Source organism: Sciurus carolinensis, chromosome 3 (genome assembly GCF_902686445.1).
Source record: "Sciurus carolinensis chromosome 3, mSciCar1.2, whole genome shotgun sequence".
Classification (NCBI taxonomy): Eukaryota; Metazoa; Chordata; class Mammalia; order Rodentia; family Sciuridae; genus Sciurus; species Sciurus carolinensis.
The window spans coordinates 152,924,901-152,950,567 of NC_062215.1; the positions used below are offsets into that span (position 1 = coordinate 152,924,901).

General features: G+C 39.0%; 1 protein-coding gene across 6 annotated transcripts in view; it reads right to left on the reverse strand.

Moving 5' to 3' along the window:
• Positions 1-12,118: 12,118 nt before the first annotated feature.
• The window catches only part of Ino80d (INO80 complex subunit D), a 77,406-nt gene continuing 63,857 nt past the window's right edge, over positions 12,119-25,667 (reverse strand). For 5 of the 6 annotated variants that reach the window (XM_047544312.1, XM_047544309.1, XM_047544307.1 and 2 more), the window contains 2 exons: positions 25,085-25,242; positions 12,119-23,826 (listed from right to left, as the gene is read on the reverse strand). In XM_047544312.1, the coding sequence (XP_047400268.1) occupies positions 22,661-23,826; positions 25,085-25,242 (1,324 nt within the window). In that variant the 3' untranslated portion in view covers positions 12,119-22,660. The remainder of the gene's footprint in view (positions 23,827-25,084; positions 25,243-25,667) is intronic. The other variant, XM_047544313.1, reaches the window with a different exon arrangement.

Here is a 25,667-nt window from a genome sequence, read left to right on the forward strand (position 1 = left end):
ACAGGACCCTAGTCTTTTTGAATTGGAACATATTTTACTATTTTTTTTTTTTTTTTGAGACTAGGGATTGAACCCAGGGCCTCTAATAGGCACTTTAAATATTGTCATTCAACTTCTTTTATAGGGAAAGAAGTAAAAGTCCAAGGAAGTTGAGAAACTTGATAAACAGTGTCCCTAAACAAATTAGTGGCAGAATCCAGATCTTTATTATGGGGGAAGAGAACTTATATTTAATGTTTGCTCTCCAAATGTGGACTGTGCACAAAGGCTAGGCTTCATAGATTTCAGCTAAGTAGAAAGTGTTCTTAATAGAAATGTGCATTAATGGGATGGCCTACCTAAAGAGGAGTGTGGGTGGGGGACTTCACCTGTGAAGGATGGTTCCAGGACTGGGGTGCAGCTCAGTGATAGAGCACTTGCCTACCAAGTGAGCCTCTGGGTTCAGTTCCCAAGAAAATTAAAAAAAAAAAAAAATTACCTTTCCAACTATGATATTTTTCACTTCAAAATAGAGATAAATTTATTCAAGAATATTGTGTACATGTGCCAGGGCCTGGGTTCAATCCCCAGTACTAAAACAAAAACAAAAAAAAGAAAGAAAAGGAGGAAGGAAGGAAGAAAGATTGATTGTACACTACTATAAAAAGTAGTAAACGGGGGCACAATGGTAAACACCTGTAATCCCAACAGCTAGGGAGGCTGAAGCAGGAGAATTGCAAGTTCAAATCCAGCCTCAGAAATTCAGCAAGACCCTGTCTCTAAATAAAATATTTAATGTGGTTCGATGGTTAAGTACCCCTGGTTTCAATCCCTGGTACCAAAAATAAATAAATAAAGCAAAATTTAAAAATAAAAAGTAGTAGTAGAGGCAGTGTCAGGACTGCTAGAATAACTTAGGGTCACAGATACCTTTAAAAGCCTCCTCCCCTAAATTCCTCAGTTACAGCTTGTGAGCTGACTGCAGTGGGGGAATCTTCTCTCCCTACTCCCTGAGGTACATACGCTAATATAGCATGAAATGTCCAGAAGACAAGCAGCCAGAGGAGGAGTTAGAAGACCTAGGAGCTCGGGTAATGAACAGCAGATAATTAGTCCTTGAATAATTAATGAACAGAGGCTCCAAGACTGTTATTCCACAAGCATTCTTAATGGTACTCAAACTGATCCAAACATTTTCCTGATGCCAACCAGTGACTGGATTACAAGACTGCTCCCAAGAAATCACTGCGCAGAAATGATAAGTGAGATCCAATAAATAGGAATGGCTGCAGCAGAGAAGGCGCCTCTAAAGTACCTTCTGGGAAAGCATTCTCCATTCTAGCTTTCTTTTTTCCTTTAATTTGCTCTAATTAGTTACACGTGACAGTGGAATGCATTTTGACACATCACACATAAATGGAGTATCACCTCTCCTTCTGGTTGTGCTACACCAGTCATGTAGTCATCTATGCACAGAGGGTAATAATGTCTGATTCATTGTTCTGGACTTCTCTACTGCATACTAGGAAAAGAATCAGGGGGATGGCAAGGACAGAAGTAATTGGTATGTGTCAAGCCAGGCTGGCAGATTTGGCCGGTGGAGAAACAAACCCTGTCAGGTTCAGTTTATTTCTTACAGAGAAGCAAAAGGAAACAGAGCAAAGGTGCCAGATCCTCCTGGCCCTTGCTCCAAGGGTGCAAAGCTGAAAGGGGACAAATGACAACAAGGATGACAGGACTCTGAGGAGTCAAGGGCAGGCCCCAACTGAGCAGTTTTCAACCTCAGCTAGATTCTAAAGGTGGGGCAAGGCCTCAGACTTCATCAGAAGTCACCAAGAAGCCAGGCGTGTGGCATGGCCTGTAATCCCAGTTACTGGAGAGGCTGAGGCAGGCCAGCCTCTGTGATTTAGTGAGATCCTGTCTCAAATAAAACAAAATGGGCTGGGAAGTAGCTCAGTAGGTAGCTCAGTGGTAGAGCACTTGCCTGGTATGTGTGAGGCCCCAGGTTCAATCTCCAATACCACAGAAAAGTCAGGAAGCACTGAGAAACTGCCTGACGCTGGACATCCTGAAGTGTGGGGGGAGTGGGAAATGACCTTAGAGCATCTCCTCACAAGTTGCTGCCTTCTGGGACAATCAGGAGACATTCTGCCAAGAAGGACCTGCACAGTTAAGCCTTGTCTGTGAACCTAAGTAGGAATTTGTCTAAATCATTAGGGTGTCATGGGGTAGCTACTGCCCCTACACCATAAGGGACTCAAAGGGTCCCTTGTGAAACATTATGAAAGACAGGAGGAAATGACATGTAGAAACCAGTAAATATAGACAAAGTTCTCTAATTAGGAAGCTGAGTCACTGGTGGGCAAGGGAAAGAGGTCACATAGCCAGTATTGGTTCACAGAAACAGGAATCTGCCAGGGCCCAGGGGCTGATGGAAAGCCCATAGACCCTAACAGAGGCCAGAACCTCCTAACACACAGACGGGGTAAATGCTAGAGATCAACAAAACTTCAAGCAGAGGGTGTACGCTTTCCAAAAAGAAATTTTAGAAGCAAACAAAGTTTAAAAGTACTGTTAAAAACTGTTGTTACATAAATGTGCATTTGGAAAGTATCTGTTATAGCATGGCACTCCCTGACAGACCTTATGAGAATTCACATCTTCCCAAACCCTAAGACTACAACCTAGTGGAAAGAAGAGGAGAAAGTATGAGGAGGGGGGGGATGTGGGTCCAAAAGAGCTGTTTACTTAGCAGTCTATGTTTCCAAATATGAAGACTGTTTTCAAAACAAAAACAAAAGTTAGATTTAGAAATTAGAAATTTAGAAATCTAGGAATTAGATTTCTAGAATTGGAAGCAAACTTGGAGTTTTTACGACTTTTGATTTTCAGTCATTTTTTATTCGAACACTCAATCTTCTGATCTGGAGTCAGATGTGCTATGGTTGCACCCAGACATTTTAAATCTTTATCTCCAGAACTCATTGTTGAAACAAAAGCCTACTAAAAGAGAAAAGGGAATGTGGAACCTCATAGTTTGGCCCGCCCCACCATCTTCTAATCCCACCTGCCACTCTCAGGGGCCTTGAGGATGCTCAAAGAGCAAAATTTAGCCGTTACCCATCTGGCCAAATTCTCTTAATTACAGATGAGGAAACCAAAGTCCAGAAAGGTGAGGTTATTCTCCCAAACCTTCTGATGTGCAGAAGCAGGTTGAACTTCTGAGTGCTTCTATACTGCCCAGTGCTATTCTAGTAGTTTATTTATTTCTAAATGTTTGGGTTTACAAATATCACACCAGAGGGCTGGGATATAGCTCAGTTGATAGAGTGCTTGCCTCACAAGCACAAGGCCCTGGGTTCGATCCCCAGCACCGCAAAAATAAAATCAAATATCACACCAGTTAAAAGTTGTCCCAAAGCAAAACTTAGACTTCTACTGACAGTTCTGTTTCAACAATAAAATTCTGCCTTAAAGAATCATTTTTTCCCTAATAGACTAGCTTAATAGTATCAAGAATAACTTCCATTCTTAGTAACTTATTTTAAACATTGTTTGCTCAGATATCTAAGAATATGTGATTTTAATGTTTTATTGCATTTTCTAGCAACTTTCTTCTATTTGGTCTTAGAAACAAAATACTTCCCCAAAGAGAGCATCTCTAATTTAGTAATTTGTGACAATAAGAAAGCATGACTAATTCATAAAAATAAGATTCACTGCCAACTTTTCAGCAATAAGGTTATTTTGTCAAGTAGCCTGTTAATTAAGCAGGAATATGATAAGAGAAACAAATGATAAGAACACAAGTAAATTAGAGCTCCAAGCTTCATATTATTTTCAGAGATAAATGTAGGTAATAACTACAAACAGACAATCATGTCATACTTCAATATCAAAATTCAAACACAATTTGGGCAGTGCTAGTCCATCAATACATAAAAATTAAAAACAGAAAAGACAGTGCATGAATATTGTTTTTCAGTACTGGGAATCAAATCCATGGCCTTGCACAAGGTAAGCAAGAGGTTTTGCCAGGGAGCCACATCCCTAGCCTCTTCATCTTATTTTGAGACATGGTCTCACTGAGTTGCTGAGATTGGCCTCAAACTTGTGATCCCCCTGCCTCAGCCTCCTGAGGAGCTGGGATTATATGCATGAGTCGCCTTACCTGACTTGTATGCACATTCTTTTTGTTTGTTTGTTTGTTTTGTTTTTGTGGTACTGGGGATCGAACCCAGGGCCTTGTGCTTGCAAGGCAAGCACTCTACCGACTGAGCTATCTCCCCAGCCCGAACATTCTTAATTAATATTCTGAGCAGAATTTTGAGGGGAGACAGGTCACAGATCAATGAAATGCATACACTGATACATGAATACTTAAACAAGTTCACCGATTTTGAATATCTCAGGATATATTTAAAGGTTCCTTGTCTTACCCCACCCAAGGAAGTCAGATATACTATTTGGCTTGTGCTAGCATTGTAATGAGTGGCAATTTATTCAGGATCTGTTATATGCATTAGGCCATTATCTTAAGCAATACTTTTTTTTTTTTTTTTTTGGTACTGGGGATTGAAACACCCAGCGGTGCTTTACCACTGAGTACATTTTAATCACTAAATTGCTGAGGTTAGCCTAAAATTTGCAATCCTCCCACCTCAGCCTCCAGAGTCGTTGGGATTACAGGTGTGTGCCTCCATGCCCAGCTAGCAATAAGGATTTTAAAAAGACATGCCCCATGGGTATTCCTTCATGATTCAGCCTTGGCAAGATGTATGTTTGCAGGAATTTGTCCACTTCTCCTGGGTTATCGCATTTATTGATGTACAGGTGCTCATAATAATCTCTAATGATCCCTTGCGTTTCTGTGCTGGTTGTAATGTCTCCCTTTTCTTTTTTAAAATTATTTTTAGTTGTAGATGGACATAATACCTTTAGTTTATTTATTTATATGTGGTGCTGAGAATTGAACCAGTGCCTCGCACATGCTAGGCAAGCGCTCTACCACTGAGCCATAGCCCCAAACTATGATGTCTCCCTTTTCTTTTTTTTTTTTTTTTTTTTTTTTTTTTTTTTTTTGGGTGCTGGGGATCGAACCCAGGGCCTTGTGCTTACAAGGCAAGCACTCTACCAACTGAGCTATCTCCCCAGCCCCGATGTCTCCCTTTTCATTTGAGTCTTTTCTTTTTCTTAGTCTAGCTAAGGCTTTCTTAATTTTATCTTTTTGAAGAACCAGCTCATTGTTTTGTTGATCTTTTGTATTATTTTTTAGTCTCTATTTCATTTTATTTTTGCTCGAATCTTTATTGTTTCTTCCCTTTTATTAACTTTGTTCCTGTTTCTTTATTCCTCTAGTTGCAGTGATAGGTTGTTTATTTGAGATCTTTCTGCTTTGGGGATGTTGGTATTGATTGCTGTGAACCTCCCTCTTGGTACCGCTTTTGCTGTAGCCCACAGATTTTGATATGCTATATCTCCATTTGCAAGAATCTTTAAAACTCCTTTCTTGATTTCTTCCTTGATCTATAAGGGGGAAAAAAGTGTAGCATATTTTGCTTCAAATTAGTGTTATAGATAAGGAGTACTGCAGAGAAAAGTGACAAAGGATTTCTCCAGAGAGGGAAGTCTTGTTGAGAACAGGAGGGCTTGAAAGAAGGAGTTTCTGAGATGAGCAAAGAGGTGATCAGAGAAGGACCCCTCCAGGGAACCACCGGACATGGGTGTGTGCCCGGAAGTGTATGTAGACTGTGTAGCTAGAAGACAGGACCTGGGAAGGGGAGCAACTTTATAGTTGACAATGGTCACACAATGAAACTTGTCGCAAGCAGGTAATAAGGAGGAGACTTGAAAATCACACTGTTGGACCTTCTGACAGGGGAGGAAGGAGAATGAATAGAGGAAGCTCAGTTAGGAAATCAGGAATTATTTTTGCCCAATTTTGGAGTGTCATGGGGAGGTCAGTTTGACAGTAGTGTTTGAAAGGAATTGAGGGAAGAGAGATTAGAGACAGGGGTAACAGGGAACTGTTGTCCTAGTTCCATCAGCAAGTGATGAAAACAGGACACCAGGAAAAATCAAGATGACTCAAGATACCAGTGTGAGTGACTTTATGTTTGCTGAACTAATAAATGAACAAAGAACCCATGAGCCAGGTGCAGTGGTGCACACCTGTAATCCCAGCAGCTCAGGAAGCTGAGGCAAGGGGATCGCAGGTTCAAAGTCAGCCTCACCAACTTAGTGAGGCTATAGGACACCTCGTGAGACCTTGTCTCAAAATAAAAAATAAAATGTGGCAGGGGGCTGGGGAGATAGCTCAGTCGGTAGAGTGCTTGCCTTGCAAGCACAAGGCCCTGGGTTCGATCCCCAGCACCGCAAAAAAAAAAAAAAAAAAAAAAAAAAAGTGACAGGGATGTGGCTCAGTGGTTGAGTGCCCTTGGGTTCAATCCCTGGTGCCAAAGAAACAAAGAACAAATGAACAAGGGCAAAAGTTCACAGTGAGAGCTGACTTTAAGGGAAATATGGCAAGTTTGGGTTTAGCCAAGCTAAATTTATAGCGATGGCTGAACATGGAAGTGGAGATTCTCAGGAAGCCGTGAGGTTGAGACTGAAGGCAGGGGATAGCTGGCACAGGTTTGGGGTCCAGCCAGGGTAGTAAAAGGGCCCTGTTTTCATCAACTTTTTCACTGTTGAGACTAAAGGAACTAACCAGAACAACTGTAGAGGAAGGAAAGTTTATTTGGGGGCTCACAATTTCAGAGGTCTCAATCCATTTCTCAGGACTCAAGGTAAGGCAGGAGAAGAGTGTGGCAGAGGGAAGCACCTCACATGATGATCAGAAAGCAGACTCCACTCTCCAGATTCAAAATATACTCCATAGCCACGCCCCCAGTGCCCACCTCCTCCAGCCACACCCCATCTGCTTCTAGTTACCACTCAATCCCATCAGGGGATTAATTCACTGATCGGTTTAAGGCTCTTACTACCCAATCATTTCCCCTCTCACATTGTGTCACACATGAGCTTTTGGGGGACACCTCATGTCCAAACCCTACCAGGCCCTAAACTCAGGACTCATGTATAAAGCGAGAACAAAAAAGAAGGTTGAAAAATTATGAAAGAGGAAATAGAATTGACAAAGAACCCAGAGAAGGCAAATTCTGAGAATGAAGTGGAGAAAAGAAACAATGTTGATTGTCATCAACGCTGATTAGTTCAGGAGAGGTTAAAGGGAATGACAGCAGAGGTCATGGATGGCCCTAGGACCGCAGTGGGTTAAGGAGTAATGCTAATTGTAAAGAGCAAGTATAATGTTGAGTAGAAAACAGAAGGGACAGCAGTCGAAGGAATGAGAGAACAGAGACAGTTTTAGTCCTGAAGAATACACACAGCGCGGAGTTAAGACCTGTGGGGCCTGGTCTTTGGCTTCTATGTACTGTGGAGGTGAAATATGGTCTTTTTAGTTTAGCAGGCGACATGCACATCTTTTGATAGAGGATCTCCTACTAATTACACTTACAGTCATTTTCATTTCCTTATGTAATTTTTAACCCAAAGGATATTCTTCAAGTCAGGATCCAATGATAGATTTTGTTCCATTAAATGATGCTTTCTATCATGTAAGAAAAATGTAGAATTCTTAGAAATTATAAAGCAAAGGAAAATTTGTATCTCAGTTAACAGAATTTCAGAAACTAAATCCATCCTAAAATGTTTTGGAACTTCATTGGGTGAATTAACTCCAATGCAATGGCTGCCTATAGCCTCTCATATTTCGAAACTCAGTAACAGGCTCTTCATTGGCGACTTCTTGCCCAAACTCCCTCCTGCACTGCTAACCTCTGTCCCCTTACTCATTTCCCTAGACATTTACATTTATTTTACATTGTTTAACATCAATCTTTCCCTTGTTATAAAATGCACACAAACTAAAATTTACTATGTGCTGCTCTAAGTGCTTTTCATGAGGTTGTCAGGAAATGCTCCCAATGTGTTTTCAAGTGAGAACCACACATGAGAGAAAGGGAAATGACTTGCCTGAGATCACACAGCTTATAAATAACAGAATCGGGTTGAGAGCCCAGGAAGTCTTGTGCCAGAGTCCACAGGCTTCACCAGCTCCTCCTGTACCACCTCTCACCAGCTCTCTGTCTCTTCAAATCTGCACTCCTTGTGTTCACCCACTTCTTCAGGGTACTCCCTTCATTCAGTGATATTTACTGGGCAGGCATGCTGTCCTAGGGGTTAGGATTTCCGGAATTAAGGATGGGGACGGTGGAGCACAGTCCAGAGGGGTCGAGCAGGAGTCATGGCGATGGATTGTGGGAGCAGGCAGAGTTCCCCAAGTCCTCTAGGCAAGGGCTGGGGAAGGGCTGATTTCCTCAATACCATCATTGTGGGAAGCCGTCCTTATTTAGCAGAATCAGACGAGGTGGAGCCATGGTACGCAGAGGCCTGGCTTCTAGGAACTGCCAGGAAGCATGTGGCGCTGTGTGCGAGTGGTTCCCTGTCTCCTTCTGGAAGTTTCCCCCTAAGAGGATGGCTCCCCTAACTCTACCCTATCCTGTCCATCACAGAAGTAGCTCCTCCTAGTCCTTGCCCCCCTTTACCTGTATGTTATAAGGAGAATTGGGCAACTCCATGTTGTAAGAGGCCAGAGCTGGTATGGCCACACCCATCACACCCCCTCTCATAAAAAAGAGTATTGACTCTTGTGTGTTCATTGAATAAATAAGTTTTTTGGGTAATAGATAGAAAAACCGCCAACATCCTCCTCCAGCAGTTAATCCTTTTCTCCTCCATGCGGAATGTGGCAGAGAAGGGGAGTTGGCCAGCAAACAGAATCTGAACAGCAGATGTACAGTTTACTAGGGAGACTGAACAAATTACTGAAGCTCTCTTTTAAGTCCTGTAAATAACAAAGTAAAATAAAAAGAGATAACAGAGTGGCTCCCTAAACAGCTGTCCTTATCTTTCTTCCTTATTTACAGCCAACTTCGAGGTTCAACTCTATGCCTGTAACTCCCCCTCTGTATCTTCAGCTTGGCTTCTTTTGAGTCCTCAAGTTGGTCATCTGCACCTGGCCCCTGCTGCCAAACCAAACTTTGTATACCTGCAACCCTCTGCCTTTCCTGACAGCCACGTGTTGGGAGTGTGGCTGCCCACCTGTGCCGCTGGCACCTCCATTCTTCCAGAAATCCAGGAAAGGAAATTCTTCTAATATCTCCTCTCCCTGGCCCCTGACATCTAATATCAGTTTATTTTCAAGTCCTTCTGAATTCCCTTTTCCCCTATGTTTCTACTTCTAACTAGGTTTGACAACATCATCTACCCTGACTATTGGAGTAGGCAACTCCTAACTCTTCCCAATGCGATGGAGCCTCAGTCTCTTAAATCCTGATGCCAGATCAGTTTTCCTGAATCAGTGGATGGCACTCCTGGCCCTCAGAGCTCTTCCTGCTCTCTCCCATTATCTTGTCCCCACCATCTCCGAGGTATCCTGATTGCTTATGCTGTCCTCTGCATCTGGATCATGTTCTCCACTTCTGCAAGTCCAACACTGAATGCTCTGTTCAGACATTCTCCCCTAGAGAACGTTCCCCTGCCTTTGGCCAGAACCCCCCCACGCAGGCAGCACCGTCACTCCTCCAAGTGCTTGACTGGTTCTGCAGCTTCGTACTTCGTACTTTCGCATCTTCTCTCTCCCACTGCACAGCAAAGTCTTTGTGGAATCCAACTGTGACTCATTCTCATGTAGCTCACTGTTCCCAACACAAACTGCTCAAAAATATGTTTAAAAATTGAATATAAGACAGAAGATTGGGAAAATGGAATAGAAACAGCAATAGCATACTACCGTGAAACTGACAGAAATTTCACAACGCCTAGTTTTAGGCATCTGTCTCCATTACAGGGATTTCAAGAAGGAAAATAACATGATGAAAATAACATCATGTTAATGGGAATTTTTCAGGACAATACCATTGAAGGGACAAAATATCACTGTAGTGTTCAGATCCACATATTGCTGAGATACAAATTAATGCAAACAAGGAGGATTTTGAACAACACGTGCTTTTCTTTTTTGGTAGTGCTGGGGACTGAACCCAGGGCCTTGTGCATGCTGGGCAAGCACTGTACCATTGAGCTACAACCCCAATCCTTTAAAGAATTATTGTTCATCTAAATGAGGCAAAGGGAAGATCAATGAGGTTGAGATAAGCAATATATTAATAAAATTATATTCTCTCATTTTTGCCATTACTTGGCAATCCATGGGATCTCAGCACCATACCGTTAAAGATGTTACCTCAAACTGGGTGCTATGGAGAACACCTGTAATTCCAGCAACTCAGGAAGTAAAGATAAGATCACAAGCTTGAGGCCAGCCCCAGGCAACTTAGGGAGACCCTGTCTCAAAATAAAATAAAAGAGCTGGGGATGTAGCTTGGTGGAAGAGCAACCCTGAGTACCACCAAAGGGGGAAAAAAAAAAAAAAAATTGTCTCAATTCAAACACTATACTGACAGGCTGGCCTCATATGGCTACTATTTTTTTTAAAAAAATCAAGAATTTAGCCAGCTTAATCTCAATGGTTTGTACAAATATTTAGAAAAGAAGCATCCTTAAATAGAAAATAACAGAAATTTAAAATCGACTACCATATAATTCAAGATATAGACAGATCAATTTTGAGCATAATTCTCCAGGTCTTGTCAGTTTCAAAAGAGAAATGGATGGATGGAGCTTTGTTAATGTCAGTTGTTCTACTATTACTGTGGAGACATGCTTCCAGTCTCAAAATGTTCATTTCTTAGGCTGGGGATGTAGCTCAGTGCTATAGAACACTTGCCTAGTGCGAGCAAGGCCCTAGTTCCATCCCCAGGGTCACAAAAGAAAAGTTCTTTTCTTTAATGGAAGCAAAGTACAATTTTAGAATCCATCTTAAACTTGTCTGAATTAGACCAAAGAAAATGAAAATATATCCAAATGCCACACCCACACCCCACCCCTTGGCCCCCAAACACAAATAGTGCAACTCAATAAATGGAACATTTGGTTAGATGGTTATTAATTTTGTTTGGGAATTTTGTCCTAACCTTTATGTGTACTGCAAAATAGTTTACACTCATTCTTCCCTCAACAACAAAAGATAGTATAAGAAATAAAAAATTCCAACCTACAAAAAAATAACCATTTCAATTCCAAGGTGAAATAAGGCAGGCCCTTGACAAAGGCCCTTACTTGCTTTAAAGAAAGAGTATTTCAGGGGGAGTGGTTCACTGGTTAGGCCCCTCTGGGATCAATCCCCAGTTCCAAAAAAAAAAAGAATGAGTATTTCAGGATTTCAGGGGTCACAGTGGTGCAAGCCTGTAATACCACTTTATTTGGGAAGCTGAGGTCTGATAGCAAATTCAAAGGCAGCCTGGGCAACCGAGTTAGTCCTCGTCTCAAAACAAAAAATAAAGGCTGGGGATGAAGCTCAGTGGTAGAGCACCTGCCTCACATGATAGAGGCCTTGGGTTCAATGCCAGCACTGCAAAAGTAAATAAAGAAATTTAAAAGTAAATAAATAGATTGAGGATGTAGCTCATTGGTAAAATTCTCCTGGGTTTTCTTTCCCTACTGGGGAAAAAAAAAATCTCTCTTTGGGTTTTGTGGTTTTCGTTTTGCAACACTGGGGATGAAACCGGACCTTATGCGCGCCAGGCGAGCCCTCTACTACCACGCCATACCGCAGCCCCTGGCTTTTTTTTTTTTTTTTTTAACTTTGGTTACACAGCATGAATTTTTGTGTTTATGAAGTGATAGAGGTTTCGGATGAAGTTAAATAGAAACTGGTTTGTAAGACCTCCATTACACAGCACACAGCAATTTCAAATGCAACTTCTGGTTGAACTTCAAGGTTGGATACTATAATTAAAGTCACCTTGGATAGAATTTAATTGATCAACAGCTATTACAATTTTAAATCACTGTCTAACCATAAAGACCATGAAAATATCTCCCAAGAGTTGCTGCTAAAACATAAGAATTGAAAATACTATATTTAATAATGAAGGGGAATTTTAAAAACCCTTCATTCGATTAGCAGTTTCATCAACAATTCAGGCTAAGGAAATTATACCAAAACAAAGGCTACTTCACAGCAAGATTTATTAATACATCCAAAAGAAAGAAAGAAAAATCATTTTGTCACACTATATACAGATAATACATACAGTGTTTTATACACATATTACATCAGTTTTTACACAAGAAAAATATACATAAAAATGTAAACTTTTGTATACAAAAACCCTTAAACAAATTAAACAAGGACCAGATAACAAAAGGAGACCAATCCATTATTATTTCATCAAATTTTTAAAACAGTAATACAGTACATTCATTGAGATATATATGGAAAATGTGAGCCATCTCTTCTTGTTTAAAGGGAAATTACAAACCCAAAGCCTATCATCTCTCAAAAGGTGTTCTGCCAGCAACACTACCCCCTATGCCACAGACTGCCTTTCCACTCCATGTGGGCCCCACCAAAACCTGCCACCTCCTGTCTTCCTTCTGCTGTTTGCAGAAACGAGTGGCTCCTAGTTTTTGTGCATATGACTAAGCTTGCAGCCACACCATTAACACAAACACAGGAGGAGATTCTCGGTTCGTAAATTCCCTTTAAGCAGCTTTTTGTTTTGTTTTCTAAATATTTTTAATGTATGGCATATTAAACATACTTGTGTGCCAAGGTGAATGAGAACACTGAAAAAGAAGGGCTTTGAGAACGGCTAGTCCTTGCTACCGTGCAGTTACTTTGTTAGAAGAGATTTTAAAACTGTCTGACCTGTCTGTCATTTACTGGTTTCAAATCAGCCACCTCACCTTTGATTTCCCACTGCAACTTGGTTTCAACTTCGGCTTCAGTTCTATAGTTAGTGCCAAGAAGAGGCTTTTTTGTTAAAGGCTGCTTCTGATATCAAGTTCCAGCTAAGCTGCGCTGTAAAATCATTCAAACCCCAACCTCTCCATTTAGTCTTCCGGGGTTCCCGTGTTCTTTTTTACCCCCTCTAACATCTTAAGGTTTAGGATTGTCCATCCACCTTCCTCTCTCTGCAAATTCTTGAGATGTAATCTGCTACCAACTCATCAAAAAATAAAATGATATTCAACAGTTTTTTTTTTTTTTTCCTTTATGTTCTTGTATTCAGTGTGTCAAGCTAATCTACTAATGAAAATTACCTGAAGCTGTGGGGAATAAAAATTCAATGTATGACAAATACATGCAACTTGGAGTTCTTTTTTTAAGAAAATGACTGGGAAGACCTTTAACTAAATAAATGCAAAATGTGCTTAAGATAGCTTCCCCAGAGAGCTGTCTTCTTTCAAAGTTGAATTTTGAACAAGGCAGAATAACAATTAGGTGATATATTTCCCTGCAGCAAGAGAGTAGTTAACTTCCCCCCAGGCAAAATGGTCACAATGATCATTATTTATTAATGAAAGGAAGAGGCAAACTGGTGAATTAAGTTGATCTAGAAGAGGGGGGATGACACACACTAATGGAAATATTAGGGTCATTTTATAAATGAAACAAACAGGCTGGGCTGTGGTAGATCTCCATTTCAGAGAGAGAAAAAATGCACAAAGTTCTTCAAGTGAATCTTGTCTCTCATGGGACAGATGGCGTTTTTTTTAAAAGTCTCCCTTTCAGTTAAACAAACATAACAATAAAAGGAAAAGGAAGATAAATAAATAATGTGTGGATGTCTTTAGATGAGACTTTTAAATGTTCTTTAAATAATTTTTGATAATGTATTTTAAATCATTACATACAACTGCCATCGCAGTGACAATATTCCAGTAGGGGCAGCATTTTGCTAAATGTAAAAGATTGCCATTTAAAAGTCATACATATACATGTGTATATACAGTTATATCAACACTATTTATATACATATATATCTAGAGAGCAACATTTCATTGCCTTTGAAAATCTATACGTCTACTCCCACAATATATAGAGACATACTGTGTGAGTATGTACCAAAGTATATGTACACATGCTCCAACATGTATATATACACTTTTGTCTGTGTGTGCATAAGAGATTTAAAGGCACAATATATAGGGATGCGAGTTTTCTAGAGAGCTGCAGCAAAGTTAAAACAGAAAATCACAACTGTAAGAAAAGTCAAAAGGAAATATAGCAGAATTAATTAAAGCAGTTTCTTCATGAGTAAAGTGAATTGTTACAGAATTCAAGAGGCTTACATGTGACTTTGTATGCTTTCCTTTAAAATGTAAATGGTAAATTTATGATTTAATCACAAAGCAAAACAAACTACTTAAATGACCATTTGATGACAATAAGTGTGAAAATAAATCTGACACTAATACCAATCATAAAATCATAACTTTTTATCAAAGTAAGCAAAATAACCAAAATTATCTATGTAAAACTTTCTAAATTAGTTTTGCTTGAATGTTGCCTTTTTTTTTTGTTGTTTTGTTTTTAAGACAAAGATGACTACTCAATTCTGAAAACTACTATAGAGAATACTCCTATTTTCTGGGACAATTCAGAGATAAAGATCTTTAAAAGAAACAATTGAGAAATTAATTTAATATGCTTAAGTCAAATGCTTCTAGATTGAAAGGACATAATAAAAGGGGAAAAACACAATGATGTGTGATTTTGTTTTTAATGATGACAGATTAACAAGCAGAAGGTAGGGACAATGAAGAGAATGTAACTGGCGAGTAAAAGTAGCTAGACATCATTTCTGACAGCCTTAAGACTACGGTCCAAAGGACTTGCATTTTAGTATGTTCTGATGATGTACTCTAGATGGTTACCTCCTCTGGCTTACAGAATAATCCAGAATTTCCCATAGATGTATAATCCTGCTTAACAAAGGCTGTGACCTATTATACACACACATTTTTTTAGGGAAATATATGTATATAGCTTTATCTATACACACACATATACATACGTGTATATATAGATTTATACAAATGTATAAATAAACATAATACTTTTCAGTCTTTCCATTGACAAGGCAAGTTCACATTCAGCAAAAGTGCCACCACATCCCATATACACATCTCTGTACAGATATACACAAAAGGGTCTGTTTTTACCCTTCAACCAGGGGGAATTTATTCTAGCAAATTCCATTAACCAGCAACTGAAGGGAGAAATGGCACCAATACAAACTCCCTTCTTTCATTTGCATGCATATGTACAAGAAATGCAGATTTTTAAAATCCAAAAGCAAGAGTGAATGGAACTGGGAGATGCTATAAGAATAAAGATACAACTGTAAAAGAACAACATATAAAGCTTTCCTAGGTCTTAACTATATCTAAGATGAAGTCAATGAAGTTTCAAAGAGGACTACAAATGCAGATAGGCTATCAGAAGTTGTTTTGATATATCTCAAAGCACATGATTTTTTAATATTAAAAATAAATGTGACTGGAACACTTAATAACTCTAATTTTGACTATTTTAGACCACCAGACATTCCAGTAAAGAGTGTATAGCAAAATGGTAATTAAAACTCAAAGGAATGTTTTTTAATTCCACATGAATCAGGTAAAAGTCAAGGGTGGCATAATCTTTCCTACAGCCAAAAGATAGGAGAAGGGGCCCTCTGACTTCCTAACTAATGGCAAACTGAATAATTTTTTAAAAAAATGTTTGGAAATAACTGAATCACTCCAGCTTTAAAATATGCATGGTGAAATGATCCCAACAACTCCCCTTCAAAAAATGATTCTTTATAAAAGGCCTTAATTTTTAACATCATCATGAAAAGATGAGCAATAATATTTTATTACCAGAATATTAAGAAATCTATTATTAACATAAAAGAGGTTCAACAGATGTCTGGTCCCATCACCCCACTGGATATACACAGCTCCTATCTGGGTCTGTCTATCTGTCTCTCCCTCTTTTGCTTTTATGTTCAAAAGTGAGAGGCTGGTCTTAGAATCTGCTGTTTCTCATGTCACTTAAAAAACATAAGTTAATCCAAAAGTTAAAATAAAATGCACATGATATCAGAGCTAGCCTTTTAACATAATATAACATAGTGAAGAATTTGGTATATTTATACAACAGAGACAATGAGAAAGTTAACTCTAATACCCTCAACTAAATAAATCATATTTCTACAATACATTCAGTTACCTTTCTCTATTTGTACATTAGCACACATTCATCTCTCTCACACACGTGCCCCAATGAATATTTTTGCATGTGTGTAAAAACAGACATATACATGCACACAAGTAATTTAATTCTATTTTTAAGTCACAGTGGGAATTCCTTAGTGAGGAGGGATAAAAAAGTTCCTGAATAAGACACTGAGAACATCTAGACTTATTATTTTCTCTATTTTACTTCCCAACTTACAGAATAAACTGTAAATTAAAGAATAAATCCATAGGAAATAAAAGAGGTCTTAAAAACTTAGTTTACAAATTCCAGCTACAGTAGTTGGAGTTTTACTTGATCTATGTATTTCTATTTACCCTGTAACTAAGCTTCTAGCCATCTTAAGTGTAAACCACAGATCATTTACTAAAGAACATTATTCTCAACAGTTCTATGAACAATAATAAATGGTCTAAAGGTGTCCTACGCTTTGAGGCCCCAGGATATCCTTTTTATTTTATATATCTGCAAGGTAGCAAAGGATAGCTATACACCTTGACACGGCAGAGATCCAGTGTAAAAAGGTGCTTCACTAGTTTGTTTTGTCAAAAAAAAAAAAAAAAAAAGCTTATATAATTTTTTAGCTATTAAACACATAGGCAACATAATTCATTACACTCAATACAGCTTTAGTATAAAACTTATAATTTATGAGGTGATGTTAATAGCATAAATTAATATACCTTTTCTCTTAAAATCTACAATAAGTATTCTGAAAGCTCATGGGGGAAGGAAATTTTTAAATAAAAGTTTTAAAGCTGTGCATGATGGGAAAGGATTCTGTATGCTGAAGCTGAGATGAGAGCCTGAAGTAGAAAGGAAAGAAGTCCTAGGCGAGACACCATGCGCTACTAAACCACATTTTCTCTTTCTTGCGCTCTCTTCAATGATGAGTCACCTTTAGTTTCTTTTAAAATTGTTTTCTTATTTTTAAAAACTGTCCTAATTTCCACAAGGAATCCCTGAGACATACTCAATACTATACAGTGAAAAGAACTGTCACTGTTGAGAGGAACTGATTCAACCCTTCCAGACAGATGAAAACAATGTCAGCAAGTGTCAAGCTTTTCTTCATTTCAACACTAATCCGTTGGAGCCAACTGTACCTTAATGATGCAGGTTGGAGTCATTTCAGGGCAAATCAGTCTATTCCCCAAGTAAAAGCAAAGGCGTGACATTTAGCTGCATTGGAGCCTTCTGCACTGCGTGTTGAAAAGTTTTCCATGGGGAACTTTGGGTGCATATAGAGCTTACTTCAGTGGTCCCCAGCTTAAGAAAAACAAACAAACAAAAACAACAATAACAATAACAACAACAACAAAAAAAAACAAGCGAAAGAAGAGGATTCTATTACTCTTCAGCCAAGATCAGTACAGCGTACGTGTGCACGTGCATACTTTAGTACTAGGGATGGGCGGAGACAAGCAGGCAGAAGGGAGGGAGGAAAGCGGTGCTGCACAACACTGCTTCCTAGAGTTCAGATTTCTCTCTAATGGGACTATGTCAGACTAAGCTTTAGATCACCCAGAACTCTGCTCTTCAAGCTACCCAAACATTCCTGATATTCAGGAACTTGGAGTAAAGAAAGTCGCACCAAATTTGCTCTCTGAAATGACTTGTCTTTTCCAAATTCTGTATCAAAGCACAGAGAGAAAAGTTACCAAAATACAAGAACTGGAGTAAAAAAAGAAAAGGCTTTCTAAATTTAACCCACATTGCAGCTTTAATTATGCTGGTTATCAAAGAGACACAACAATTTATATATGCTTGTATTTTCCTTCCTAACTCACTGGTCAAGGGAAAATCCTTAACAGATATCAATACATGTTCTTCACAGATATTTTACTTAAAATGTTACTTTAATTTACAAAATACGATTTTGGCTCACTCTAGAATATGATATAGGAAAACTTATAAAGGCCAAGATACTAAGAAATCATCAAATTGTTTCACTTTTTATAGAACACCAGTAAAGATTCAGTTATTTTCAAATTATCGAGGGGGAAAAATAGATGTTCATTCTTGAATGAATATCTACATGTGTGTACACATATGTATACACATGGACATATAGGAATGTGTGTGTGTGTGTGTGTGTGTGTGTGTGTGTGTGTGCATGTGCACATATCCCCCCCAGTAATATACTTTTTTTCAGGAAAAAAAATTTTATGACAATGTAGGTTTTGATGATAAAGCAGATTCAAATGAAGTATGACTAAATTTTCTTCCAAGAAATCCTCTACATTGCCTCATTAAACTGGAGAGTTTGGTTGACCATTCAGCAGACCGCTGTATTCAATTATTCCCTATATGACAGATTAAGAGTAGAATTTAATAGAATTTTAAAAGAAGACTAAAAAGGATGAAGGAACTGAAAACTACACACCTAAAATTTTTAATAAATTTTAAACCATTAAATAATTAGTGTTAATGTCTTCATCTTTTTGAGATATCAATCCACAACAACTTTTTTTAAAAAGCAATAACCTGATACAGATATTGCTGATGAAGCTGATCAACCATCACCAGCACCCTCATGGTGTAAGGGCACAGAAAGGATCCCAGGCAGGATCAGTAATTTATGCATTGTGTGCTCGAATTCTAATGTCAATTTATAAAAAGTCCACGCTATAGGTCAATGGAAATGGAAATGTAACTTCTCTCATGTAGGATGAAACCTGGATGGCAGGGGCACCTGTGTGTAGCATGGACACACAGTTTCCTTCCTGCTCCAAGAACTGCCTTTGCCACTGTGGATTGTAATCATGTTTTGAGGACAAGTCCTGATAAGGAAAAGGTTTAGTGTTAGTCAGAAACGATGATCCCTAACTTCAGCTGAGAGATTGGGCTTATTTAAGAAATAAATTTTATAAATAGTATTTGGCAAAGATAAAGTATTAGCTTTCTTTAATCTTAAACCACTAAAGACAGTAACACCAATTTTAAAGAAAATAAAATAAAAATTCACTTTGCAACTTGATCTCCATACCTACTATTTGCTTCTCATTACATTATAATCTCATAGAGGGACACTAGACACAGCACACTGCCTGCCAACATGAAATTGCTCAGGAAGTCATTTATAAAGTAGGCATATTACACACGGTAGGTTTACTACAGAAAATAATCCTTTGCTGTGTAAGCTATGTGACAATAATTAGAAAATTTTTCCATTGCATAGTCTGTCACTTGGTGGGTGAAGTGTGATTGCTATTCACTATCCTGAATTGTTTACTAGCTACATAACCTACCGAGATAGGAACATTGCTAAGCCATTTTTACACAGGAAAAAACAACATCTTAAGTACTTTTATTAAAATAATATTAACAGTTTAAAGGAGAGAAAGCCCATCTTTTCTTCAGATGCTATAGATCACAGTCATGAGTATTAGATCCTCAGATCACAGAACGTATCCATTAACTGCAGCAACTTCGAAAAGTAAATCACAGTAACACAATCTAACTGGCCTTTGTAAATGGTCCCAAAGAACTGCAGAAACAGAGTGAACCTTCTTTGTCGTCTCTCATACATTGAATGCTAGAATAAAAGCTAGTTTCTACCTAATTAGGACCTTATATAAGATTTGTTTTTGATTCCAGTATTGCCTTATAACACAAATGTTATTTTAAAAGACACTAATTTTCATATTTCTGGAGTAAAAGACACTTCATTCTCTTTTTTGCATATTAATAGCAAACCTACTACTAATAGGACTAGAACTCTGAAAACTAGAAGCAAAACATCATGGATATCTCTGGGCTTATCGATGTTCTTCTCTCTTCCAAAAAGGGATTCACAAGCAACAGCAACAGCAAAGCAAACTGCAAGCTTGGATATTTGTTTTGAAGTAGATGCAAAGAGGAAAAGTTTGTTTTTGCTAATTATTCAACCCTACACTGGTACTTTCTAAAAGTGCCCTTTCCTCAGCTATCATGGCGGGCATCTAAAGTGTATTTCCTCAACGTTTTTGGTGTGAAGCTGTAACTGGCAACATTCCTGATCATTTCATGCCTCCCAACTAGAAAGCAGAGAAGGGCTTTTAAATGCACATAAAACAGAAAATTGCAAACAATAAAATGTGCAACTTACTGCAAACTCAGTTTTGATAACTGAAGATTTTTATGCAGCTAACACAAGGGACAAATAGCCAGAAATAATTCAAATCACCTAACCATGACCTGCCCTTCGCTGTCAAAGAAGGGCTAACAGAAAGTCCATGTGCTACTCTGCTACGACCTTTAATTAGTACACAATGGAGACAAAACAAAATTGCTGGGAATTCAGTGTTACCTAGTGATGACGACAATGGGATGTGAAAATAGCACAGCAAACTAAAGGACAGGAGCAGAGGTAACTACTCATTATTTCGTTACAGTGCACTAAAGTAAAAAGCTACTGACACAGGTTCACAGGTGAGAAATACTCAAATGATCTGTTCTCACCCCTCAGAATAGAAATTTATGGTGATACCAAATATAATTTTGCTTTGAGACATAATTTATAATTTAGAAATTTCTCAATCTGCAAAAAAGGCAAAGCTATTAAAAATAAACTTTCCAATCAATTAACATGATTTAAAAAAAAGTAAATATATTACATACATATTTTTGGCCCCCAAAGAAACTTCAATAAATACAAAATAGGGCATATCATGATTCCATACAGTCATGTGACATTTCCCCTCCATAATCCCAGGCACATGGTATCTGCATAATGCCTGCTGATCACCATCATTCCTTTAAAAAGCAGAGAAAGAAAAGCTTCCAAAGAAGGGACTGGTTAGAACTAGCATGGCATAAAGAGAATACATATAGGAAATAGGAAAATACATCCAAATTTTTACCTATTAGAAAGGAATCAAGATCAAATATTCCCTGACAAATGAATTATTGTACCACTTCACTAATAGATATGTTCTCTCTGCTCATCTTTTAAAATATATATATATGTAAATTAGACTGGACTCAGGTATAAATAGCCAATGGTATCTTAAGGGACAGTGAAACTTCTCAGCAAAAGTGGAGTAGAAATGCTTTAAAATCTAGCTCCACCCTTCTCTGGGGCAGGGGGCAGGGAAGGCAGGCAAGAAGAAACCTCACATATTCATTTCATAGTCACCAACTTACTAAACTATCCAACATGATTTTTTACCCTAAAACCCTGGTACTTTAAAAGAATTTCCCAAAACTATTTCCAAATTTACTTAAACCTAAGTACTTAAATTATTTTAAAAGTACCAAATGCAGGTAAAATGTCTAATTTCCATATTCTGCTTTGAAAGAAATTTTAAAATGTGTATCCTTCAGTTATTACACATCACTTCACAACTGGTACACTGATTCTACAAGTGTCTTCAACATTTTACAAATCTTACCAAAGAATCACTACTGTAAACATGAAAAATTCAAAAGCAAAAGATGGATCGAGGAGTTCACAGATTTCGTCTTTCAAATCTATCTGACCTATCCTGCTTTTTCGCATCAAGATATTTTCTTCAATGGCATCTTGCAAAAGTGTCCCACGAGTAAGGGGTTTAAAACAAGTGCAGGTCTGAAAAGGCAAAGTGGCCTCAGCAGCCCCACAGTCACTTGAGGCAAGTCTTGCTTGACAGCCCCCATCACTGATGTGAATTCAGCTTTTTGTGGCTCTCTTCTTCATGGGCTAACTTTCAGCAGAAAAGGGTTGTGCTATTCACATGGGCAGACCACCCCCCTCCCTATTCAGGAAAATTCAGTTAACTCAGTGGGACAGAATCATCAACCTTACTAGGATGTGAGATGTATAAAGGAGAAAAGAGCCTTATTACAGGGGTTAAAAAAAAAAAAATAACAAACCAATGGAATAGCTACTTCCTGCACTGCACAAAACACACACATGGGTGCACACACACTCACAGGTGGTCAAAAGACAATTTTTTTCTTTTTAGTTAACCATGATCACGATTAGGAATGGCATCCTGGCCTCTGGGTGGTGTTTGGCAGTTGGTGCTGAGTCAGGGCCTTGACCTGCCTCCACACACCACCAGTTATCTCCTACACAGGAACTCACTTAATAGGATCATTCTATTTAGAACCACCTATGTAAAAACCTGGCTATAGAATGGAAAGCACTGATCTGAATCCTAGGAAATAGTAAAGGGCACTGGTAATCTGAGGTATCTTCCACTTCTAGGGCTTGCTGCTAAAAATCGATCCTATCCAGTCAATGTGCTGAACCACCAAGGAAACCACCAGGGCCAAGTGGACCTGCCAGGAGGGAATGAGCACCAGTGCTAAGAAGCACATGTGAACACTGAAGCAAGGTCCACTGCCTGGCTACCTGTTGGACTGGGAAGGGGGTGCCCCTCTAATTCCCATCTGCTTTTTTTAAGTCTTCTTTAGGAAAAGAGGAAAGGGAAGCTAAAGAGGAAACAAAGATAGAAAATACCGGGTTCCCCACCTGCTGCAAACACACAGACACGCTCAGTTAGGGGAGGGAAAGGGAGAAGATGCATTATTGGTACTTGTAGCTGTGGCACCTGTTACTGTGAAGCCTGTAGGAGGGGCTATAGAGCTGTGGCTGGGCTGCAGGTCCTTAGGAATGCCACTGTGAGAACTCAGCTGGTGGCCGAAGGCTGCGCTGAACTGAGGGAGTTGCTGCTTGGGAGAGGTGGAGGCCATTAGTTCAGCAGAAGGCCCCATGCCACTGAAGCTGGTCTGCGGTAACCCCGGAAGCACGCTGGAGCTGCTGGGGGTCACGGTGGCGAAGGCAGGCTGTGTGGTCTCTGAGTTCGAAGTGGTGGGTGGCGTGGATAGGGAAGTGGAAAGAAGATGTCCATCTGCGCCAAGAAGGTTGCTAAATGGAGAGGGATCTCCAAGGTTGACAGGGAGATTACCCCAGTGAGTTCTAGGGTTTACCACTCCTCCAAGTGGCACCTCAAGTTGGTTTGGGAGCAAGTGCTGCGCCATGATGGGCATCTCTGCTGAAAAGGTAGCTGCCATATTATCACCAGAGTAAGATGTTGTGTGGGGAGAGGTGATATGGTCACTATAGGGAGACGGCACGTGCTCACTATCATAATGGCTTCCATGGGGCGAGGAGTGTGAATGATCACTGCTGTATTGCTGTCGTGAGGTGATTAGGTCGTCTGCCTTGCTCAGCAGCTGGGCAGGATGTGGCCTCTGGGAGGCATGGCTGCCATCATGAAGTCCATGAAACTGTCCTGGGAAGGCTCTCTCCCCAAGTGCACTCTGGCTCATCAGAGTGGCAGAAGTAAGGCCAACGTTGGCTGGGGCAGAGAACTGCCCCTGGATCTGCCCTGCCAGGGGTGTAGGTGGGTTAGACAAGGTAGCAGAACGGAGCAGGTTCTCGTCCAGCTCTAGACTAGAAAAATTATCATGTACTATACGCCCATTTAATAGCTCCCCTAAGTCCGTGTTTACTTCTCGGCTCAAGGACTGGATTCCTGAAGCTCCAGTACCTGTGGAGAACACCCCTATTCCTCTATCTGACAACTCCTGGACTGGTACACCGTCTGACTGGGTAAGTACCCCAATGGTACTCAGGCACTCGAGAGAAGTTACGGCCTGTAGGGCCCGTTCAAGCTCCTCAGCCTCTTCGGTCGTCGGGAGGAGGTCTCCATTCTTTCCTGAATCAACAAAAGCCATTGAGAATCAGTAGGTCTCATACCTGATCTATACCACAGCATTCATATATTTAAATTATTCGAAGAGAGTACCTTTGGAAAAGGGAAGCTTCTAAGAACTGGATTGGAAGGAAAAAGTGAACTATTAATCTGCAGGATGGGTCTGAAAAGTCAGCTGCCCCAGGAATTGAATCATCTTCTATTTACAATGCTCTCAAAAGCCACCTTATTGGATATTCAATTCTTAGCAACTCTAAGTATTACCAATTTTAAAATCTTATAACCATTTGGTTTTACATGTTTTTAATCTAAATTTATGTTTATGTCTTTAACATAGAAAACACAGCTGCTGGGGGCTCGAATTGTGGCTCAGTAGTAGAACACTTGTCTAGCACATGTGAGGCACTGGGTTCAATGCTCAGCATCACATATCAATAAGTAAATAAAATAAAGGTCTGTCAACAACTAATTAAAAAAAAAAAAATATATATATATATATATAAAGAAAAGAAAACAGAGGCTGCAGAGAGCCTGTGCCCCCTGCCTTGCCCATGCCTAGCTTCTTCCAGCTGGAGGGCAGATGGAAGACAATAACATGGAAGCTCATGCATACATTTCAGCACACACTAAGCACTCAGTTCATTTGGGGGGTTTTAAAAATGCTTTTACCTTACTCCCTAATCTCTCCCCCTCATTCCTTTTCCATTTCTAGTTGATTTTCATTAAATGGAAGCCCATGAACACAATTTGATTCACTTTTCAATTTTAAAAATCTATTATTAGGAACTTGATTTGTCCCATGAAAATATTCAGGCTTTAGTTGTGGGGGGTGGGGGATCCTAATAGCATAAAAGTTTCCCCCTGAAAGCACTGGGCAATTGGTGGCATTAAGCAAACTTCATTTTGGAAGAGTTCACTTTAACTGAACTACAGGGTGGAATATTAAAATTAGGGAAAGTTCTAAAAGACTTCAATAAACTTGTGATTTAGATGTCTGTGTTCAAAAAATAAAGTACAATTATTCATTTTAAAGGAATGAAGTTATAAATCTAGCTATCAATGTATTAATCTACTAAAATATGGTTAAACAAATTACATATTCTCCATTTCTGAAAAGGATTAAAAACTTTGTCAATATTTTTTGCCTATAGTGAAAAAATATTTTACATGAGGAAAATTTCAGAAAAATCTCAAAAACTATTCCTCTTCTTATAAACTCATTTTCTCAAATCAGTTTCCTTAATTAAAGCATTGACCATACCTTCAAAAAAATCAAAATCTTGCAAGTCATCAGGTAGCCGTGGCAGGACGTCTGAAAAGTCCTCCTGGTTCAATTCCAAATCGTGTGGAATGTCGGTGATCTCGTTGGCAATGTCATCCGGCAACTCGTCAGCACTCAGCTCTGGCGTGGATGGGCTCCTAGGAAGAGAGGGCATTTGGTCCCAGAACTCCCCCTCTACCTTCGCATCAGTATCAGCAACTCAAATCTACTCCACATAGGAAGAGGCTAATGTCTATACTTATTTATATGTATATAAATATTATATATATACACATACTTTATATATAGATATATGAAAATATATATGTATTGAATATATATTTATATATATTATATATATATGTTCAATACAAATCCTAACATAAAATGTCTCCAGGTTCCCTACTTTGTGAGAAGGAAATCAAAGCAGACACAATGCAAAAAGATACACCTCGCCATATACAGTCACATATTTCTGCAACCTTTACCCATGATTGAGACAAGAGAATTATTACTAGCTAATATTTTTACTTCAGATTAGTAGAATGAATCACAATTAGATATCAAGTATGTCTTAATACTT